At 33.9% G+C, this 18,993-nt stretch overlaps 3 protein-coding genes and 1 pseudogene across 9 annotated transcripts in view; 2 read left to right on the top strand and 2 right to left on the bottom strand.

Annotated features, from left to right (window-relative positions):
• The first annotated feature begins 4,918 nt into the window (after window positions 1–4,918).
• LOC105107811 (MADS-box protein defh21-like) lies at window positions 4,919–7,039 on the top strand (annotated as a pseudogene).
• Window positions 7,040–9,681: 2,642 nt separating this feature from the next.
• Window positions 9,682–11,112, top strand: LOC105107810 (uncharacterized). The gene has a single exon (XM_011001864.1). The coding sequence runs from the start codon at window positions 9,885–9,887 to the stop codon at window positions 10,839–10,841; it is 957 nt and encodes a 318-aa protein (XP_011000166.1). The 5' UTR covers window positions 9,682–9,884; the 3' UTR covers window positions 10,842–11,112.
• A 1,712-nt stretch (window positions 11,113–12,824) lies between these two features.
• LOC105107809 (uncharacterized) overlaps window positions 12,825–18,993 on the bottom strand; it is a 23,288-nt gene continuing 17,119 nt past the window's right edge. Inside the window, exons 9-13 of one of the 5 annotated variants that reach the window (XM_011001861.1) lie at window positions 13,977–14,099; window positions 13,777–13,899; window positions 13,565–13,699; window positions 13,263–13,458; window positions 13,164–13,227 (exon numbers count right to left, since the gene is read on the bottom strand). In XM_011001861.1, the coding sequence (XP_011000163.1) occupies window positions 13,226–13,227; window positions 13,263–13,458; window positions 13,565–13,699; window positions 13,777–13,899; window positions 13,977–14,099 (579 nt within the window). In that variant the 3' untranslated portion in view covers window positions 13,164–13,225. Of the gene's footprint in view, window positions 13,228–13,262; window positions 13,459–13,564; window positions 13,700–13,776; window positions 13,900–13,976; window positions 14,100–18,993 lie in introns of all 5 variants that reach the window. The other 4 variants (XM_011001862.1, XR_838943.1, XM_011001860.1 and 1 more) reach the window with 4 other exon arrangements.
• LOC105107808 (uncharacterized) overlaps window positions 14,827–18,993 on the bottom strand; it is a 14,409-nt gene continuing 10,242 nt past the window's right edge. For all 3 annotated transcript variants that reach the window (XM_011001854.1, XM_011001853.1, XM_011001855.1), the window contains 3 exons: window positions 18,054–18,130; window positions 17,870–17,906; window positions 14,827–15,017 (listed from right to left, as the gene is read on the bottom strand). In XM_011001854.1, coding sequence (XP_011000156.1) covers window positions 14,841–15,017; window positions 17,870–17,906; window positions 18,054–18,130 — 291 coding nt within the window. In that variant the 3' untranslated portion in view covers window positions 14,827–14,840. The remainder of the gene's footprint in view (window positions 15,018–17,869; window positions 17,907–18,053; window positions 18,131–18,993) is intronic.

Here is an 18,993-nt window from a genome sequence, read left to right as displayed (position 1 = left end):
GGATTGTTGGTTTAAAAAGGGTATAGAGAATTCTACAGAATCATCAAAATCTCAAGGGTGTGTTGCAAGCACCTCAGAAGATGGAGATGTTTTATATAGTGAAGCAGCGACAATCTCTACAGATACAGAAGAGCTCACTGAGGTCTGGCTAATGGATTCAGGAGCAACATGGCATATGACTCCTAATCGAGATTGGTTCCATACATATAAACCTATCTCTGGAGGCAAAGTGTTCATGAGTGATAATCATGCTTTAGAGATTGTTGGCATTGGCACCATCAAATTGAAGATGTATGATGGCTTAATTCGTACTATTTCAGAAGTGCGACATGTGAAAGACTTAAAGAAGAATCTTTTGTCCATAGAACAATTTGATAGTCTTGGCTGTAAGATCCGAACAGAAAATGGAATCATGAAAATCATCAAAGGAGCGCTGGTGGTTTTAAAGGCAAGAAAGACAGTTGCAAATGTATTTGCATTAATGGGAGAAACACATCATGAGGCAGAAGCGTCAATCGCATCAGCCAGTCCTGCAGAAGAGAAGACGATGATGTGGCATCAAAAACTAGGTCACATGTCAGAAAAAGGTTTAAAGGTTCTCTCTGATCAGAAGTTACTCCCTGGGCTTACAAAGGTTACTTTACCTTTTTGTGAGCACTGTGTTACAAGTAAGCAACACAGGTTGAAGTTTGGCACATCTACAACTAAGAGCAAATGCATCTTAGACCTGATTCACTCTGATGTTTGGCAAGCACCGGTTGTATCCTTGGGAGGAGCAAGATACTTTGTATCATTCATAGATGACTTCTCTAGGAGATGTTGGGTGTATCCAATTAGAAGGAAGGCAGATGTGCTTACAGTCTTTAAAACTTTCAAAGCGCGGGTGGAACTTGAATCTGAAAAGAAGATCAAGTGTTTGAGGACTGACAATGGAGGAGAATATACCAGTGATGAATTTGATAACTTCTGTCAACATGAAGGTATCAAAAGGCAGTTCACAACGGCATACACTCCACAACAAAATGGAGTGGCAGAGCGGATGAACAGAACTCTATTAGAAAGAACAAGAGCAATGTTGAAGGCTGCAGGTCTAGGAAAGTCATTCTGGGCAGAAGCAGTCAATACCGTCTGTTATGTGATAAATCGATCTCCATCAACCGCAATTGAGTTGAAGACACCGATGGAGATGTGGACTGGAAAACCAGCTGATTATTCTCGATTGCATATATTTGGAAGTCCTGTGTACGTGATGTACAATACACAAGAAGTTAGCAAGCTGGATTCAAAATCCAGAAAATATGTATTTTTGGGATATGCTGATGGAGTGAAGGGGTATCGCTTGTGGGATCCCACTGCCCACAAGGTAGTGATCAGCAGAGATGTCATATTTGCAGAAGGTAAAATACAAATGGAAGAACATAATAGCATTCTAAAGGAGACTACAGCAGTCAATGTGGAAAATACTCAGAATCATGCTTCTTCTGAAGCTGTACCAGAGCATGAAGAGCAAGAACAAATAGAGTCTGAAACTCCTGAAGTTCGGCGGTCAACTCGTGAAAGAAGACCACCGGCTTGGCACTCAGAATATGTTACTGAAAGTAACATTGCATACTGTCTTCTAACAGAGGATGGAGAGCCATCAACTTTCCATGAGGCTATTAAAAGCACAGATGTGTCTATGTGGATGACAGCAATGCAAGAGGAGATTGAAGCTCTGTACAAGAATAATACTTGGGATCTTGTTCCGCTACCACAAGAAAGAAAGGCCATTGGCAACAAATGGGTTTACAAGATAAAACGTGATGGCAATGATCAAGTGGAGCGGTATCGTGCAAGATTGGTGGTGAAAGGATATGCTCAGAAAGAAGAAATAGACTTCAATGAGATATTTTCTCCAGTGGTACGACTTACGACAATCAGAGTAGTCTTGGCAATGTGTGCTATATTTGATCTTCACTTGGAGCAGTTAGACGTGAAAACTGCATTTCTTCATGGAGAACTTGAAGAAGAAATTTATATGCTCCAACCAGAAGGTTTTGCTGAAACAGGCAAGGAGAACTTGGTTTGCAGGTTGAACAAATCTCTATACGGTCTCAAACAGGCGCCGAGGTGTTGGTATAAGAGATTTGATTCCTTCATAATTAGCCTTGGGTACAACAGACTCAGTTCAGACCATTGTACGTATTACAAGAGGTTTGAAGAAGATTTCATCATTTTGTTGTTGTACGTGGATGACATGTTGGTGATAGGCCCCAACAAAGATCGAGTCCAAGAATTGAAGGCACAGTTGGTTAGGGAATTTGATATGAAGGACTTAGGACCAGCAAACAAGATTCTAGGGATGCAAATTTACCGAGACAGAAGTAAGAGGAAGATTTGGCTTTCTCAAAATAATTATTTGAAGAAGATCTTGCGATGCTTTAACATGCAAGATTGTAAGCCAATTTCCACCCCACTTCCTATTAACTTCAAATTATCCTCAAGTATGTCTCCTAGCAATGAAGCAGAGAGGATAGAGATGTCTCGAGTACCGTATGCATCAGCAGTGGGAAGTTTAATGTTTGCCATGATATGTACAAGACCGGACATTGCACAAGCAGTGGGAGCAGTTAGTCGATACATGGCAAATCCTGGTAGAGAGCATTGGAATACTATTAAGAGGATCTTGAGATACATCAAGGGTACCTCAGATGTTGCATTATGTTATGGAGGATCAGAATTTACTATCAGAGGATATGTTGATTCAGATTTTGCTGGTGACCTTGAGAAAAGAAAGTCCACTACAGGCTATGTGTTCATAATTGCAGGAGGAGCTGTGAGCTGGGTTTCTAAACTTCAGACTGTTGTAGCGTTATCCACAACAGAAGCTGAGTACATGGCAGCTACACAAGCTTGTAAAGAAGCAATATGGTTGAAGAAACTTATGGAGGAACTCGGGCACAAGCAAGAGAATATTCTTTTGTATTGTGATAGTCAAAGTGCCTTGCATATTGCAAGGAATCCAACATTTCATTCAAGAACAAAACACATAGATGTTCAGTATCACTTTGTTCGCGAAGTGGTGGAAGATGGAAGTGTGGATTTTCAGAAGATTCACACAAAGGAAAACCCAGCAGATGCTTTGACGAAACCGGTTAACACTGATAAGTATATATGGTGCAGATCCTCTTACGGCCTAGCAGAAACGTAAGCAGCATGAAGATGACAAGTATAGAAAGGATAGAAGAAGCACAAATGATCAAGTGTGAAGACTTGATTCAATCATCAAAGTCTTCAAGTGGGAGAATGTGAAGCTAACCACCTTAGTCAAAAATGGTGGGAGAAGGTGTAGCTATCTTAGTCAAAAATTGTATGCACCAAATTGGTGTTATTTGCCTAACCCCTTGTCTTTTGCATGGATGCTTGCCTATAAATAGGCAATGCATCCAAGCATTATATACACACTATAAGAGAGAAAGAAGAGAGGGTGGGAAGAGAGTAATCCCACAAAATTGTGAGGTATTTGTGAGATAGTAAGTGAGGTGTTTTCTCCTAATAATAAAGAGATTTTTGTTGTTCTCCTATTATTAGAGAGAAGTTGTATTCCCACATTACTTAGTAAAATTCTTCTATACTTGCCCGTGGACGTAGCCAAATTGGGTGAACCACGTAAATTCTTGTGTGTCATTTCTCATTTTATCTTGTCCCTTACCTTTTGTCTTGTCGGGTTTGCATGCCAGTATCCTAACACACAAGTCACAGCATGGCGTAATAATTTTGTTCCTTTTTTCGCTTTTGAACGAAGGGTTTTTGTGTTCTTCTGTGCCAGTTCATGTGAAGACAATGGAAGAATCAGAATCATGGCATCATCTTTGTGTAACATTGAGACTGATGGACTCCTCCAATGGTTACCGGTGAATCAAGAATGTTGCTAGAAACTAGAATTAGAAGTCATAAACTTGAATAACTATTTTCTTTCTTTCCTTTTTTTTTTTCTTGGGAGAACTTTTCTAGTTTCTTTCCTTTGTCTGGGAGGCTAGGAGATATGAAATTAATAGCAAAGCAATCAAAATCTATTTCTGTTTTGCGTCAACAGCGCTAGCAAAAAAAAAAAAAAACCTGATTTTCATCAATATATATATATAAACACACACACTCACACACCATGTACTAAGATCTAATAACACACACAAATTTGGACATTGGGATATATGGAAAAGCTATCACTTGATTTAGGTTTTTTATATTAAAATTATAGTTTGATTAAAAAAAAATTAGGATAACTATATTATTTGCTCAAGTTTAGCTACGTTAACCAAGTTATAAGTTAATTTTGTTGAATCACATAATCAAGTTTTGGATTGCAAATTTATTGAAATTTCTTGGATTAACTTGGTAAATTGCATAGTTAATTAGATGTCGTTTTTACACTAAAATTTCAAATATCGTGCATGTGAAGCGCATGCACGCCCGAGGTTTCTCTGTTTTCTTTTTTTTTTTTCTCTTCTGCAGAGGTAATAATTGAGTTAAAGCAATAGAGGAACGCACTTTGGTAAATTGCATGACTAGGAAGGTTCTAACATGGCCTCCACAGTCAAAATTATATATATTTATCAAACTTGAAGTTGAACAAGCAGACTCGCATTCTCTAATCTCTACCATCTACTCCCAAATATACTCACTGTCCTTCATTAATATTTTTCAATCTGCATAAAAGTACTGTGCTTATAGCATGGATCCTAGTTAACATTTATTTCACTGAATCATAACCTATTTATTATATTGGTGCCATCAAACAGTTTTCAATTTCTAGCAGTGCTAAATTGCTGTGTTTTTTCCCCTCTTGACATTACCAGGAAATTAAGTGAGGTGCACCAAAAGAAGGCTGGATTCCCTTTTCATAGCATTTTCCTAACAAGAGAAGAAGGCGCTTTGAAAAATGGCAAGAGGAAAGATAGCAATAACTAGGATGGAGAACCGAACAGGCGAACAGCCAGGCAAGTCACCTTTTCCAAACGCAGGGTAGGGCTTTTCAAGAAGACCCATGAGCTTTCTGTGCTCTGTGATGCTGAAATAGGACTCATCGTCTTCTCAAGCAATGGGAAGCTTTCTGAATTCTGCAGTGAGTCGACCAGGTAAAAAAAAAAAAAACATAAAAAAAAGACCATGATGAAACAAATGGTCTAACTTGTGTCTGTCTAAATCACTGATGGATTTGAAGTTGTCAGCTAATGTTTTCTTGGAATAAAAATGAGTTCTTTGATGATACAACTAATTTTACCGTGAGATGATTAATATTTTCTGTAAGTAAGTTTACAAATTTTATCATGTTGAAATCATATGTTTTGATCACTTGTTGTTGTCTTTTAACCCTGTAAGTCCTCTTCCAAAGTTGATAGTAATTTGTCTCAATTGATAAGATTTCTTAGCTCCTTTAGCATCTGCAAGATCCAAATTTTGGCCATCATTGACTCAATTTTTTGAAGCTTTTTTTCTGAAGGAATTCTAAGAAAGTTGTTGCCTTTTAGCCTTTTACAAGCCATTCTTTAAATTAAAAAAAGGGTACAAACCATTACCATTTTAGCTTGACAAATGCAGCATACCACACATCATCAAAAGGTATGAAATTTCTAAAGGAATGCGCGTTTCAGAAAGCAATGACTCGGTACAAACCTCCTCTTTACCATATCCACGACCGTAACATATATATATATATATATAACTAGATGAGGGCTCTGATGTTTTGTATCTTAATATTTTAGGAACAAATCCTGAAGGAGTTGAAAAGGATCAGGAAAGAGACAGATGATCTTCAGTTGAGGATGCGATGCTACAAAGGCGAAAGCTTGAGTTCCTTGCAACTATGAGGATCTGGTTGAGCTTGAAAAGCAGCTGGAGTGCTCAGTGAACAAGGTTCGAGCTCGGAAGGTAATGCTTCGTTTTATGAATAAATATTTTTGTTGATCTCTTAATTGAGCACAGAATTAAAGCCATTTTCAATGCTTTGTTAAGCAATAACAACATATATTAAATCGAGAATATGTAAAAGTGATGCTGCCGAACCTAAGATATTTAAGATTCAAAGAACAGGGAATACATAATTTTAGAAAATAATCTCAACAAGAAGAGCCCTAATCATAATTTTATTACTAAATAATTTTCTCTCCGATTGTTTTCCTAAAAAACTCGTGATTATAATTTTTTAAATTTGTTTTAGTTCGACTTTTACAAAAAGAAAAAAATAATCAGAACCCCTAAACAAATAAAAAAAATAACATAAAAACTGATGGATACTGAAAATTATTATGCAACTCGATTTCCCAAATCTATTGAGCTATTCCTGCATGTAAATATCTGAGTCCTATAAAAGCTGCCTCGTAATTCTCTTTATACTGTTTGGGATGCAGTTTGAGCTTCTGCAACAGCAGGTGGACAATCTGCGAAGAAAGGTAAATCATTTGTCATCTATCTCTGCAATTTGTTATTTTCTTGTATTAATTATAATTTATTTTATTCTTCTGCCAGGAGAAAATGCTGGATGTGGAAAATCAACAAATACAGTACCACCTTGTGCGTAAATTGTTTTTCCCTTCAGGTTACAAGGTGGCCTAAACACATTGTCTTCCATCCATATTTGATTCAATGATCTAATATCTTACATCACATACATTGCTTTCTTTTGGCATTGGATGCAGCATCAAGTCGCAACATTGGAGCAGCAACATGCAGCTGTAGCAATGGTGAAGCCAGAGGAACAGCAGAGATTGCTCGAGGAATTCCAGTTTCTTGGTGATGAACAGCCTATCAGTAATCTGCTACAGCTTGCTCCTCTCCCTCCACAGTTCCAACCTTGCCGTGTCCAGCCTACACAGCCCAACCTTCAAGATTCCAGTCTCTCAATCCCTGATCCCTCCAATTACATGTGGCAACACAATGCATGCTCTAGCCTGTTCCATTAGCATTGCCAGTTTCCCTACCCACAAGTTCCTTCAGGCACAAAGCAAGACTAATGCACTTGCCTGGATTGGGTTTGGGGTTCTAATAGTACACATTCTTTTGCTTTGGCTCTTCACCATTGAGTTCCGATGGGGCACCGCCGGTGCAGCTCTGGCATTTGACATTACCTCCTGGGGAATTGCTTTGGCTGAAAAAATTATTAGACAAACTATTTTTTTTTCATTGTCGAAACTAGCAGTTATTAGACAAAATAATATTTGAGGGGAAAAAAGGGGCTCATATTTAATACAGTGGTTTGCACCCCCTAGCAATGGACCCATCGGAGGAGCATCACTCTATTGGTCCAACAGGGAAGTTGCACAAGCCCAAGCCACAAGCGACTGAGCGCTAAGTAAATTTAGCTCACCAATTGCTTTGGACATCTAAGCTATTTTCATGAATAGTTAATAAAAAAATGTTGTACAACTAAAAAAATTGAGTTTAAAATAAATAAAAATATAGAAATATTTTTTATTAAAGAATGAGGTCTCACTACTAATTAATTCTTATCTTTCTATAATATAAAATAATCGATATTATTTGTTTTGATTCAAAACAAAAGTTGTTTTAAAGTTATTAAAATTATTTTGTAGTTACCGATAATTTATAATAGTTTATTTGACAATATAGTTGGGGGTACTTTTCAAATAATTTTTTTTACTGAAATATTAATAATATTTTTTTATTTTAAAAAATTATTTTTAACATCAATACATCAAAATAATTCAAAAAATACAAAATATATTAAATTTTAGCTAAAATAAATAAATTTTTTTAGGAATATGGTTTGCACTGCTTCCCCAAACATGCTCTAAATCCAAGAGCATTTTGGTCATATTTTATGTTAAACTAGGGAGGATCTAGCATGATAAAACCTAATATATCTAGTGGGTTAGTTCTTGACATGGTTAAAATTTAAGTGAGTTTTGATTTAATTTTTTTTTAAAATAATAAAATTTTATTTTTATTTTTTTTAAATAATATCATTTTAGATTCATCCGGTCAACTCATAACTATAACCTTAAATCAAGTTAGGAGTTAGATCCAGTATTAAAGGTGTTTGAAAATGTAATTGTGATTGCTTTTATAGTGATTTTTATTTGAAAATATATTGAAATAATATTTTTTATTTAAAAAAAAAAATTATTTTTGATATTAACACATCAAAATAATTTAAAAAATTAATTTAAAATAAAAGGATAAAATTATTTTTTAAAATACTTTTAAAATACAAAAATAAATAGAATTAAAGCTAATATATTATCCATATCGTTTTATCAATGCTGATTCAGTTAGTTTTTAAGCTTTATTTCTTAGATTATAGTATCAATTACCTGTTTATCAATTTTATCAAAAACATATTTAAGCATTTGGTAAATAACGAGAATTTTGTATAATACGATATAAATAAACGTAGTATCTATACAAGAAAGTCGCGAGGTAGTCTGGAATCCCACATCGAGGCAAGACAAGAAGGGACATAAGGCAGGCGGGTATAAAATGGAAGGCCTCAGCAGCATGGAACATACTTACCTGGACGGGATCAATGGGTGATCCTGAAGGCCCATGGTCTAGGTCTGTGACCTCCATTGCACGCAGGAGGGGTGCTGGCTTAAGGTCTCCCCAAGAGGGAGAGCCTACGTCAAAATTTGTGGTAGAGGGGGCTGCGCGAGTCGCGGCCCCTGTCGAATCATCATTCAAAATTTTCACTTTTAAATTTGTTCGTAGTAGTGTACTCGGCGAGGCCCGAATTGAAGAGTAAATTGGGCTAAATCTGTTTCGTACAGGGCAGACTGAAGCTACCTCTGTATTTAATGATAATATATATATAAATATGTTACCCTTGGAGCTCTCCATGGAAGCTTCTCTATGCATGAGAATTCAATTATTTTATACATATATCCAATTATTAATTCTTTCTTTGTTTTAACACTCCACACACACTCACGATCTGCCCTTCAATTTCATTTCCTTTCCAATTTTATCCTCTTCCTCATTTATATCTTCATAAATTATGCTTAGATCACTCATGAGTTTGAGTTGGACGATTAGCTAACACCAAACACTTATTACATTAAAATATTTAAGATTGTAGTGAAGGTTGTTTTTCAAAATATTTTTTATTTAAAAATTTATTAATTTATTTTTTAAAATTAATTTTTGATATCATCATATTATAATGATAAAAAATAATATAAAATTACAAAAACACAGTACAATCATGAAAACAAAAGAATACAACACAACCTCAAACTTTATATTATTTGGATAAATTTATTGCATTACTGCTTCTAATTTTGTAGGAAATATACACGACCTCAAACTAGAAACTTAATAAAATTCATTCTTAACATATTCAGATCTGAAAACTAATCATGGAAAAATAGAAATAAATCTTGGCATCGATTATATAGTTAAGGAGGAAGTACAATACAAGCTCAAGCAACTATTTTTAAATCTCAACAGGAGTCATTTATTCATACTTATTCAATATTCAATATACAGTAAAATGTAAAATGAAAGTATGCTATAATTATCAAACCTGTTGGGAGATTAATCCTAAAAAAAATTTAAATTATTAGGTTAAACCATGAGTTGAATTAATTATTTAAAAAAAAAAATATTGTTATGTTAGTTAAAAAGGAAAGTACACTGAATATATTATGGGAAGTATTTGATACATCAAATACAAATAATGCAACAAAAACCACATCTTTTATACCAAATAATCAGGAGAATAAAAAACAAAAAACCCAAACTCATCAAATCCAATAAATCAATAAATATCCAGCTGCCTCCTGTCTTCCTTAAAATTTCCAGAATCCACCCATACCTCTCTCCAAGCTCCTCTGTTCCTCTCTAAGAAGCTTTGATTTTTCATTTTCAAGAACACACAGCAGGAACCCACCATGGATCTTGAAACAGAAGAGCTACAATTCTTTACCATACCAGAAATCTTGAGAGAATCCATTTCAATCCTAAAACAATCACCAAAAACTTTTAAACTAATCACCCTTGCTTTAATCTTCCCTTTGTCCTTTGCAATCTTGGCTCACTCTCTTTTTACTCATCCTCTTTTATCGCAAATTCAAGATCACCCATCAAGGCAACACACTCATCAATGGACCCTTCTTTTAGTTTTTCAATTCTTTTATCTAATCTTTTTATTTGCCTTCTCTCTTTTATCAACGGCTGCTGTTGTTTTCACTGTTGCTTCTCTTTACACTTCAAAGCCTGTTTCTTTTTCCTCTACAATGTCTGCCATCCCTCGGGTTTTTAAGCGTTTGTTTATGACTTTCTTGTGGGTTTCTCTGTTAATGTTGGTTTATTATTCTGTTTTCTTTCTGTTCTTGGTGATTTTGATTATCGGTATTGATATTCAGAATGCTATTTTGGTTTTGTTCTCTTTGGTGGTGATTGGTGTGCTTTTCTTGGTTGTTCATGTTTATATTACTGGACTTTGGCATTTGGCTAGTGTGGTTTCTGTTTTAGAGCCAATTTATGGATTTGCTGCTATGAAAAAGAGTTACGAGTTGTTGAAAGGGAAGATTCGTGTGGCTGGTGTTCTTGTTTTCGGGTACTTGACTATTTGTGGATTGGTTTCTGTGATTTTTTCGACTGTTGTGGTTCATGGTGGAGATAATCATGGAGTGTTTACAAGGATTATTGTTGGTGGGTTTTTAGTTGGGGTTTTGGTGATTGTGAATTTGGTGGGATTGCTGGTGCAAAGTGTGTTTTATTACGTTTGCAAGAGCTATCATCATCAAGGGATTGATAAGACTACCTTACATGAGCATCTTGGTGGGTATCTTGGAGAGTATGTGCCTTTGAAATCCAGCATTCAGATGGAGAATTTGGATGCTTGAGGTGGTGGAAACAGACAGAGAGAGAGAATTGGTATCATGAGTAAGTTGTTATGTATGGAGAGAGTTGGCATCATGTGTAAGTTATGTTTGTAATCAACTTTTTTAAATTTGTCTTCTTCTCTTGTAATAAAACTGGAGAAGTACTTTTTTTTTTCTAGTTGTTTGTAATTAAACTGTCAATTTAACAATGATTCTATGTTGTTAAATCTACTGATTGTCATTGCTTAACATAGTTCCTCTTGAATTATATTTAATGGTTGACATTGCTTTAGTTGATACTTTGTGGCTTATAGTTCAGTGTTTGGGGTTAATCATTTGTGTTCAGTTTATGGTCTTAATAAGAAACAGGTTATGCTTGTCTCTTTTCATGTTGAAATTTCCATCTTTTGGATTTCTTCAATAAGAAGTTTTACACTTGCTCGACTTGTTGACACTCTCGTGATTGGCTTGTTGATGATTAATGATAATTTTATATTCTTGGACACGACGAAGTTGAAAGACTTTGCAAATATTTTGTCATGCTCATTTTCATTGTTTGTAGATATCAGTAGTATGGGTTATGGCTATAGGGACAGAATTAAACTTCGATTGCTTCAATAGTTTTGTGGCTTGAAAGCTGATTGATGACTGTTAGATAAACGTTTAGTCTTTGGAATTGGAGTCTTTTAAATGTTTTCTCTAGCGAGCCAAGATATATAAGCTTGCTTCTGTCCTCTTGTGTATTGAAGGTACATGCTAACATGCATCTTCGGTCTTATGTGGCCTTATGAATAGTTGATTTAATATACCTGAATTAATATAGTGCTCTCTCTTTGGGGAACGTCACGTTCTGATATCCTTTGTTTTGAATTCATGCATGTTTCTCAGTGACATGTTGGTTTTCCTTTCACGATTGAGCTTAGCATCTCAAAGAAACATCAATTTAGTAGGACAAGTCATTCCTTCGAGTTCCATCCTAGTTTTCATCTTTTTTTTTACTAATTTAGTGGATGGAAAATGTGTGTTCTAAGACTGTCTAGTTGATCATCAAAGGGTGGTGATTTTTACTACTGTGTGGTTTTTGGGAGGCTAGACACAGGTCTGCTAATTCTTGAGCACTTGTCTGTTCAATATGCCTCTTTGGGTTTGGATTATCAAAATCTGATCATCCCTTGTACTCTCTTTTGTTTTTATGCCTAGTAAATGATTTTGTTATTTTCTTTGCATGTCACGTCACCTACTTCTTGGGGAGTCAAATCCCTTCTTGTGGACAGTAGGAAAATATGCATGTTACTTTTTTTCTAGCATGTGAAGGAAACATAAACAGGGATGCTAATTCTATTGCGTTTGCCTCTTTGGCTTCTATGTTTCCCGCTATCTCTATTTCTCTACAACATCTTTGAACTCCCTTTTCTAGCTTGTGCTTCACAAACTCGTGCAAAATCGTTCCTTTTCCTAACCTGGCCGATCAAATTCATGATTCAGAAAGTCTTCTTCTCATAGTTCTCCCCCCCAGTCTGTCATTGTTAGATTAAAAGGGTTTGTTGGAACACTTGTTCTCTAGATATCTTGGTGATTCATCCTAAGGTGTAAGAGATTTAAATGTCTTCTGTCTCCCAGATATAAAATGAGGATGATAAAACTTGACTTCTTGATCTTTAAATTTCAAATCTCTTAAACACATTCTTTCAAGTACCTAACGCTATAATTTAGTGTTTACTTTGGATGATTTTAATGTATTTTCTGCCTAATGTTTTGGTTTCCCATTTTGAAGGTGTTTTTGAACACTTGAGTCGTCAAGAAACTGCTACGGATAAAGGTGTGTTAGCTAATTGTCACCCACAATTGTACTTTTATCAATTTCATTCCATTTCATATATATATTTTTAAATGTTGATATCAAAAATATTTTTAAAAAAATAAATGAATTAAAAATTAGGTTCTATTTTATTAAAAGATTTGACGTTGGAAAATGGAATTGGGGAAATGCAGAGAAGAAAGACATCACGTAAATCAGGAATGCTCATTAGTAATTACACGGGCCTTCTTCTGCCTCCAGGTCATGAAGGGGAAGTCGAAAGTGTCATTGTACATAAACTTCTCTCTTACACTCTAGGACGAACCACCAAGCAGAAACCTTAGACCGAAATAGAAAGAAAAATCACAGCGCATACAAATGTCCACATTATTAGTTTTTCTCCGAAACCTTAACTAGGATGAAACTCATGGCTCGCGTCGTCTAAAACTGACACACAACAAAAAAAAAAGCAAAGCCTATAGGATAAACAGATAATTGGGTAGGATTGTTTTGGTCTCGAGACAAATAATGGTAGGCAATTATTGCAGAAACACATTGAGAGACGGAGAAAAGCAATTCAACAATGTGAACAGGATTTCCAAAAAGCTTGTTAGATGGAGCTTGATGACATAACCAAGGCATCCAGCCCTTCCAACTAACTCCTTCCTTTCCACCGGTGTAAGCAAGCTGAATCAAGGAGATGGCCATGACAGTGATTGACAGTATCATACCCCATAGCGCATACCGGGGTTGACGCTGCTGAGAAGACAAGTAATCAAGAACCGCAGTTGCAATCTCAAACAGAAGGTTCATAGCATAGAAGATTATTCTCAATAGATCCTGCTCCGGGAGGGTATTATTTAATTACTAAAAATCAAGATTTGTATTTGCTTTAATTTTAATATACATAGCTATATGAGGCAATATTGAGATGGAAGATTTTGACCTTTAGATTGAATCCATCTGCCGGCCCGTTGTGTGTTCGTTGATTGTTATTTAAATCCTCTTCAACTAATAGTGCTAAGTAGGATCTCCTGTGTATCAAGGACGCAGGGGATTCAACTGCCTTCGAATTGCTTGCCTGGTCAATGCACCAACACGTTGATTGGGAATGCCAACGTTAATGTTAAAAAACAATTTCGAGATGATAGTTTTAACCTGTTGATCGAATCCATCTGCCTGGTCATGTTCTCGTTGATTGTTATTTATATCGTCCTCGGTGTCGCTCTCACTCCTGGGCATTAAGGACACAGGGGACTCAACTGCCTCCGAATTGCTTGCCTGGTGAATGCACCAACACATTGATTGGGTATGCCAAATTTAATGTTAAAAAACAATTTCGAGATGGTAGTTTTAACCTGTTGATTGAATCCATCTGCCCGGTCATGTTCTCGTTGATTGCTATTTATATCTTTCTCGGTGTTGCTCTCACTCCTGAGCACAAGGGACATAAGGGATTCAACTGCCTCCGATTTGCTTACCTGGTGAATGCACCAACACATTGATTGAGCATGTTAACTTTAATGTTAGAAGAAAAGGCCCCCAACAACGGTATAGAGATCCAGCACAAATGGAATCGTTATCAAGGTCTGCTAAATCTCGAAACTAAATCACAAATTCATGTGCACTTGACATCTTTGAGAAACCTAGTTTTAGGTTTCGATTATCTAGACTAGGGTTGTTGTTTCGAGCTCTTATTCATTAGAGTTTTGTATGCTAAAAAAGGCTTTGAATCCTTTCAGGGAAGCTAATTTGGACAAAAACAAAGGTTTTTGTTCTTCTTTTCAGGTTTGTGCTAAGATCTCTCTAATGGAAGAATATATTGAAATGCCAAAATTGTTTACACATTCAAAAAAATATACACATAAGGCATAGAATATGGACTACAAGATAGCCTTTGTATCTATTCAAAATGGACGTTATATATAGAACGTTAAGACTTATATGAAAAAATCACTAAATCCGAGGGATCATTCCGAGATTTGACAGGCCCCCACTGGCACCTCCTAGTTGTAAGGAAAAAAAAAAAATCAAACCTAAGATCTGACGTGCCTTCGTCCATTTCATCCCAGTATGCTGTTTTCATGCAAACATATAGGAACGCTACATGCTGAAAATAACAACTATGTAAGCCTAACAAGCATATCAATACGAATTGGATCGGCATGAGAACAGGTTTTTGCAGGCAAGGGGATGAAGCATGTGGATTTAGCCAGATCAATTTAATTTACTCGCGAAAACACAAGGAAAGAAAGGGTACGTGCCACTGAATTAAAACAGTTAACTTTAGTAGAATAATCAAGGTTTTCAACAAGAATGTATGAACTCACAACTTCCAGCCAACGTTGCAAGGCTCCTTTCCAGGTCTTCCAAGCCTTCGTAAGCTCAGATATCCAATGCTGCAAAGCCAACACAAGAACAATAAATGAAAGTAAATAAAAATATCCTAGCAAAAGCACCTTTACACAAAAATATCCTAGCAAAAGCACCTTTACACAAAAATATCCTAGCAAAAGCACCTTTACACAAAAATATCCTAGCAAAAGCACCTTTACACAAAAATATCCTAGCAAAAGCACCTTTACACAATGCTAGAGTAAAGCGTGGTGCGACAAGGAGGGTGATGGTGCCGGAATTTATTCATAAATTATATGTATATATGCTCGCGCGCAGCAGAGGCTGTCATGTGCAGCCTCCAGGGGCAGCCTCGGTTGGGCTGCCATCCAGCCAAATTTCCTAGCCTTATCATTCTAATCTCCGGTGCAAGCCGACGTGACCACTATATCATCGCTTGTCATCACTTATCTTTAACATCACGGTCCGGTCTAACTATGATTTATTTTTGTTTTTGTATTTTAAAAAATATATTTTTTTTTTGTTTTTACATTAACTTAATATATCAATATCAAAAATAAATTTTAAAAAATTTAAAATATATTTCTAAATAAAACATATTTTAAAATATAATCATTAAAGACAATTTACTTCCTTGCAACAACAAGCTACCCTATTTTCTTTAGAATTCTTAAAAATCTATAAATAACAAGAATAATCAGGTGCAAAGACAATACTCTTTTGAACAACCAATATATATTTTACTACAATTATTATATTCCCCCTCCATCATTTAATCTTTTAACTTGGTTCATGGGGTAATATAATTTTTTTATTATGATATAAATATTTTTTTAAAATTATATAAGGTCATATTGATAGTTATGTTTTTTAATACATGAGAAAAATACGTATTTAACCCTTAAATAAAATAATTAAATGTCTCCTACTCAAGAACATTTTTGCATTTTTATTTTTTATAAAAATAATATAATTACTATAATATCTTTAAAAGACAAAACCAATTAAACTCTACCCTAATATTTTTTATTTCATTTTATTTTGTTTTTATTATAAATTTTAAAATGCTAAAAAACATTATTGTAAATTATATTTATTAAATATAATTTTTTTAAAAAAACCTTAGCACTGTCACGCAATTCCCATGACATGTAAAGGACTATATTGCCACGAACGTCACATTCTAAGATGACATTTGAAATGTTTCAGTGTCCCCAACATAGTGAGGTAGCTTATGTCACACTATTTACATTGATTTGATGTTAACAACTATTTTTTTTTCTTATCTAAATTTTCATGTTGATCCATTTAAAAATTTAAAAATAATTATTTAATTTGTTGGTTTTTCATAATTAATTTTTTTTTATTATTATTCTTAATCTTGAATGGTCTATAAAATTGATGAGCTTTTTCAATTTCACCTCTTAATTTGTTTTATTTTTTAAATTTAGTTATTATTCTTTTCAATTGTTATTTTTTTTTGTTTTGAGTTATTTTTTAAACTGACTTTGTTTTGCAATTTTATCCTCCTTTATTTTTTTTCTCTTATCAAATTTAATCTATGTTTTTTTTATTGCTAATTTTTCTACATTGAAAAGTTTTTATATGGAATCATTTTTTAAATTTATTTTGGTTTATGATTTCACCCTTTTTTAAAAAAAAATTAATTCATATTCTTTTGATTGTTGATTTTTTTGTTTTGACAAGTTTTTAAAATTTTCATTTTTAAATTGGCTCTCAATAAATTTCTTGAATAGATCTGGATCTAAAATTTCATGGATTGTGATTTTTTAAAATTTGACCAGGTTTAGAATATTTGCTTGGGTTCCTTGATTTTTACATGTGTGTTTTTCATTTTCAACTTCAATGATTTTTTTAGTCTTTAAAATCTAGTTCTTGTTACTTTAATAGCTATTTATTTTATTTGGGATTTGTTTTGAATTTTTTCATTAAATTATATTCTTCTTAAGTATTTTTCTATCAAATTTTATCTTCATTTTTTTTATTATTTTTTTTATTCATATCATTCTTCAAAATTAAATTAGTTGAGAATTGAGTACTTTTTGTTTGAATTTGGATAAAAAATTTCAGGATGTGACTTTTAAAAATTAGATCAGGTTTAAGCTATTTGTTAGGTTTGCTTTTTTTTTTTTCTTTTTATAAATTGATGTTTTCTTACTTTTTATATTTTTTTATAAAAAAAATTTTGTTATGTTATTTTTTTTAATTTGATTCTATTAGGTTAGCTCTCTATATTTTTTTTCCACCTACTACCAATTTTTAATATATAAATAATTTATTATATTTTAAATAATTTTTAATTTCATCCCTTATAATTTCTTAATCTTTAAAGTTTGGTCTTAATTCTTTTAATTACAATTTATTTTGTTTGGGATCATTTTTTTCTCAAGTTTCATCTTCTTGTTTTTTTCATGTCTATTTTTATCCTCATTTTTTTTAGTTGCTATTTTTTATTAATATTTTTTTATTTTACCCTTTAAAATTGAACTTGTTGAGAGTTAAGTTTCTTGATTGAACCCAAATTTAAGATTTCTTAAGTGACTGGTCTTAAAAATTAAATCAAGTTTAGAAGGTTTATTTGAGTTTACCTGATATCTCTTCTTAAATGTTTTTCTATTTTTATCGTTTTTCTTTTTATTTTTTGGGTTTGTCTCCTATGAGATTTTTTTTATTTCACCCTCTATGAATTTTTTTAATTTATAAAGAATATATTAAATTACAAATATTGTATATTTTAATTTTTTAATCTTTCAAATTCTACCTCTCTTTTTTTCTCGTTGCTATTTAATTACAATTATAGGCTCATAACGGGTCTTCTCATTCATTTTTTAAATATACATAACTTATCCAAAAAAGAGAGGAGAAAAAAAAAAACCTGAGTTGAGGATGTCGTATATGAGTCAAACTTCCAACTGCAAGAACAAAAATCTCAAATGAATGGAACTTCCAGATAAAAATTCAAGCTTGAGATTATAGTATTGAAAGAGGGTAAATTAATTTATTTATATCACTTAATTTTAATGCATAAATATATTTCTGGTTTTTTTTATGCATGTTACCTCCCCAAGAAACATCGATCGCCCCAGATCAGATAAAAAAAATGTTTATTCTGAGAATAACGAAGTCGTGGATCAATCTGTACAAAAACAAATAATAAAAAATAGAGTTAATCTGTGAAGTAGTGGATCGGTTAATCTTATTTGATCCAATAATTTAATACGAGGTTTAATTAACACAAGGATTAAATTGACGAATTGAGAAAAAAAAAAAAGTGAATTCTGAGAATAACGAAGTAGTGGATCCATCTGTAAAAAAAAATTAAAAAAATAGAGTTACTCAACTGGAAGCTCAAGAAAAGTATTTTGTAAGTACAGCCAGACTCCATTTTTACACAGTGGAAAAAGAATTTAATACGAGGTTTAATTAACACAAGGATTAAATTGACGAATTGAGAATAACACGTACAGCGCTGAGCAAATCAAGTACCTTCTCAACTCTTGTTGCTGCCCATTTCAAGAGTGACTCGATATGTTTTTCACTCTCGATGTTTATGTTTTCAACTTTACCCCTTTTCGAAGCTCAAGAAAAGTATTTTGTAAGTACAAACAGACTCCATTTTTACACAGTGGAAAAAGCAAATCAAGTACCTTCTCAACTCTTGTTGCTGCCCATTTCAAGAGTGACTCGATATGTTTTTCACTCTCGATGTTTATGTTTTCAACTTTACCCCTTTTCTGGGTATGAGACAGGGTCGTTTGCCTGCAAAAGTTTACGCTTAAAGCGAATAAAAGAACTCACATCTCACATAATAGTCACATGAAAACATGGATCATATATACAAGACAAACCATAGTAACTCAGCCGCAATTATACTATCTGCTAGGTTTCGTCTGGTCCGAAAACCTCTGTAGAGTTTTTGAATCCTAACTGCGGCAACTTTACTGACTGCTAGGATTCGTCTGGCCCGAAAACCTCTGTAGTGTTTTTGAATCCTAATTG

The sequence above is a fragment of the Populus euphratica genome, unplaced genomic scaffold (genome assembly GCF_000495115.2).
Source record: "Populus euphratica unplaced genomic scaffold, PopEup_1.0 scaffold413.1, whole genome shotgun sequence".
NCBI classification, from domain to species: domain Eukaryota; kingdom Viridiplantae; phylum Streptophyta; class Magnoliopsida; order Malpighiales; family Salicaceae; genus Populus; species Populus euphratica.
This window is presented reverse-complemented; position numbering and strand designations above follow the sequence as displayed.

Excerpts from the sequence above, each read along its gene's own strand:
- LOC105107810 (XM_011001864.1), top strand. The coding sequence starts at position 9,885 with ATGGATCTTGAAACAGAAGAGCTACAATTCTTTACCATACCAGAAATC.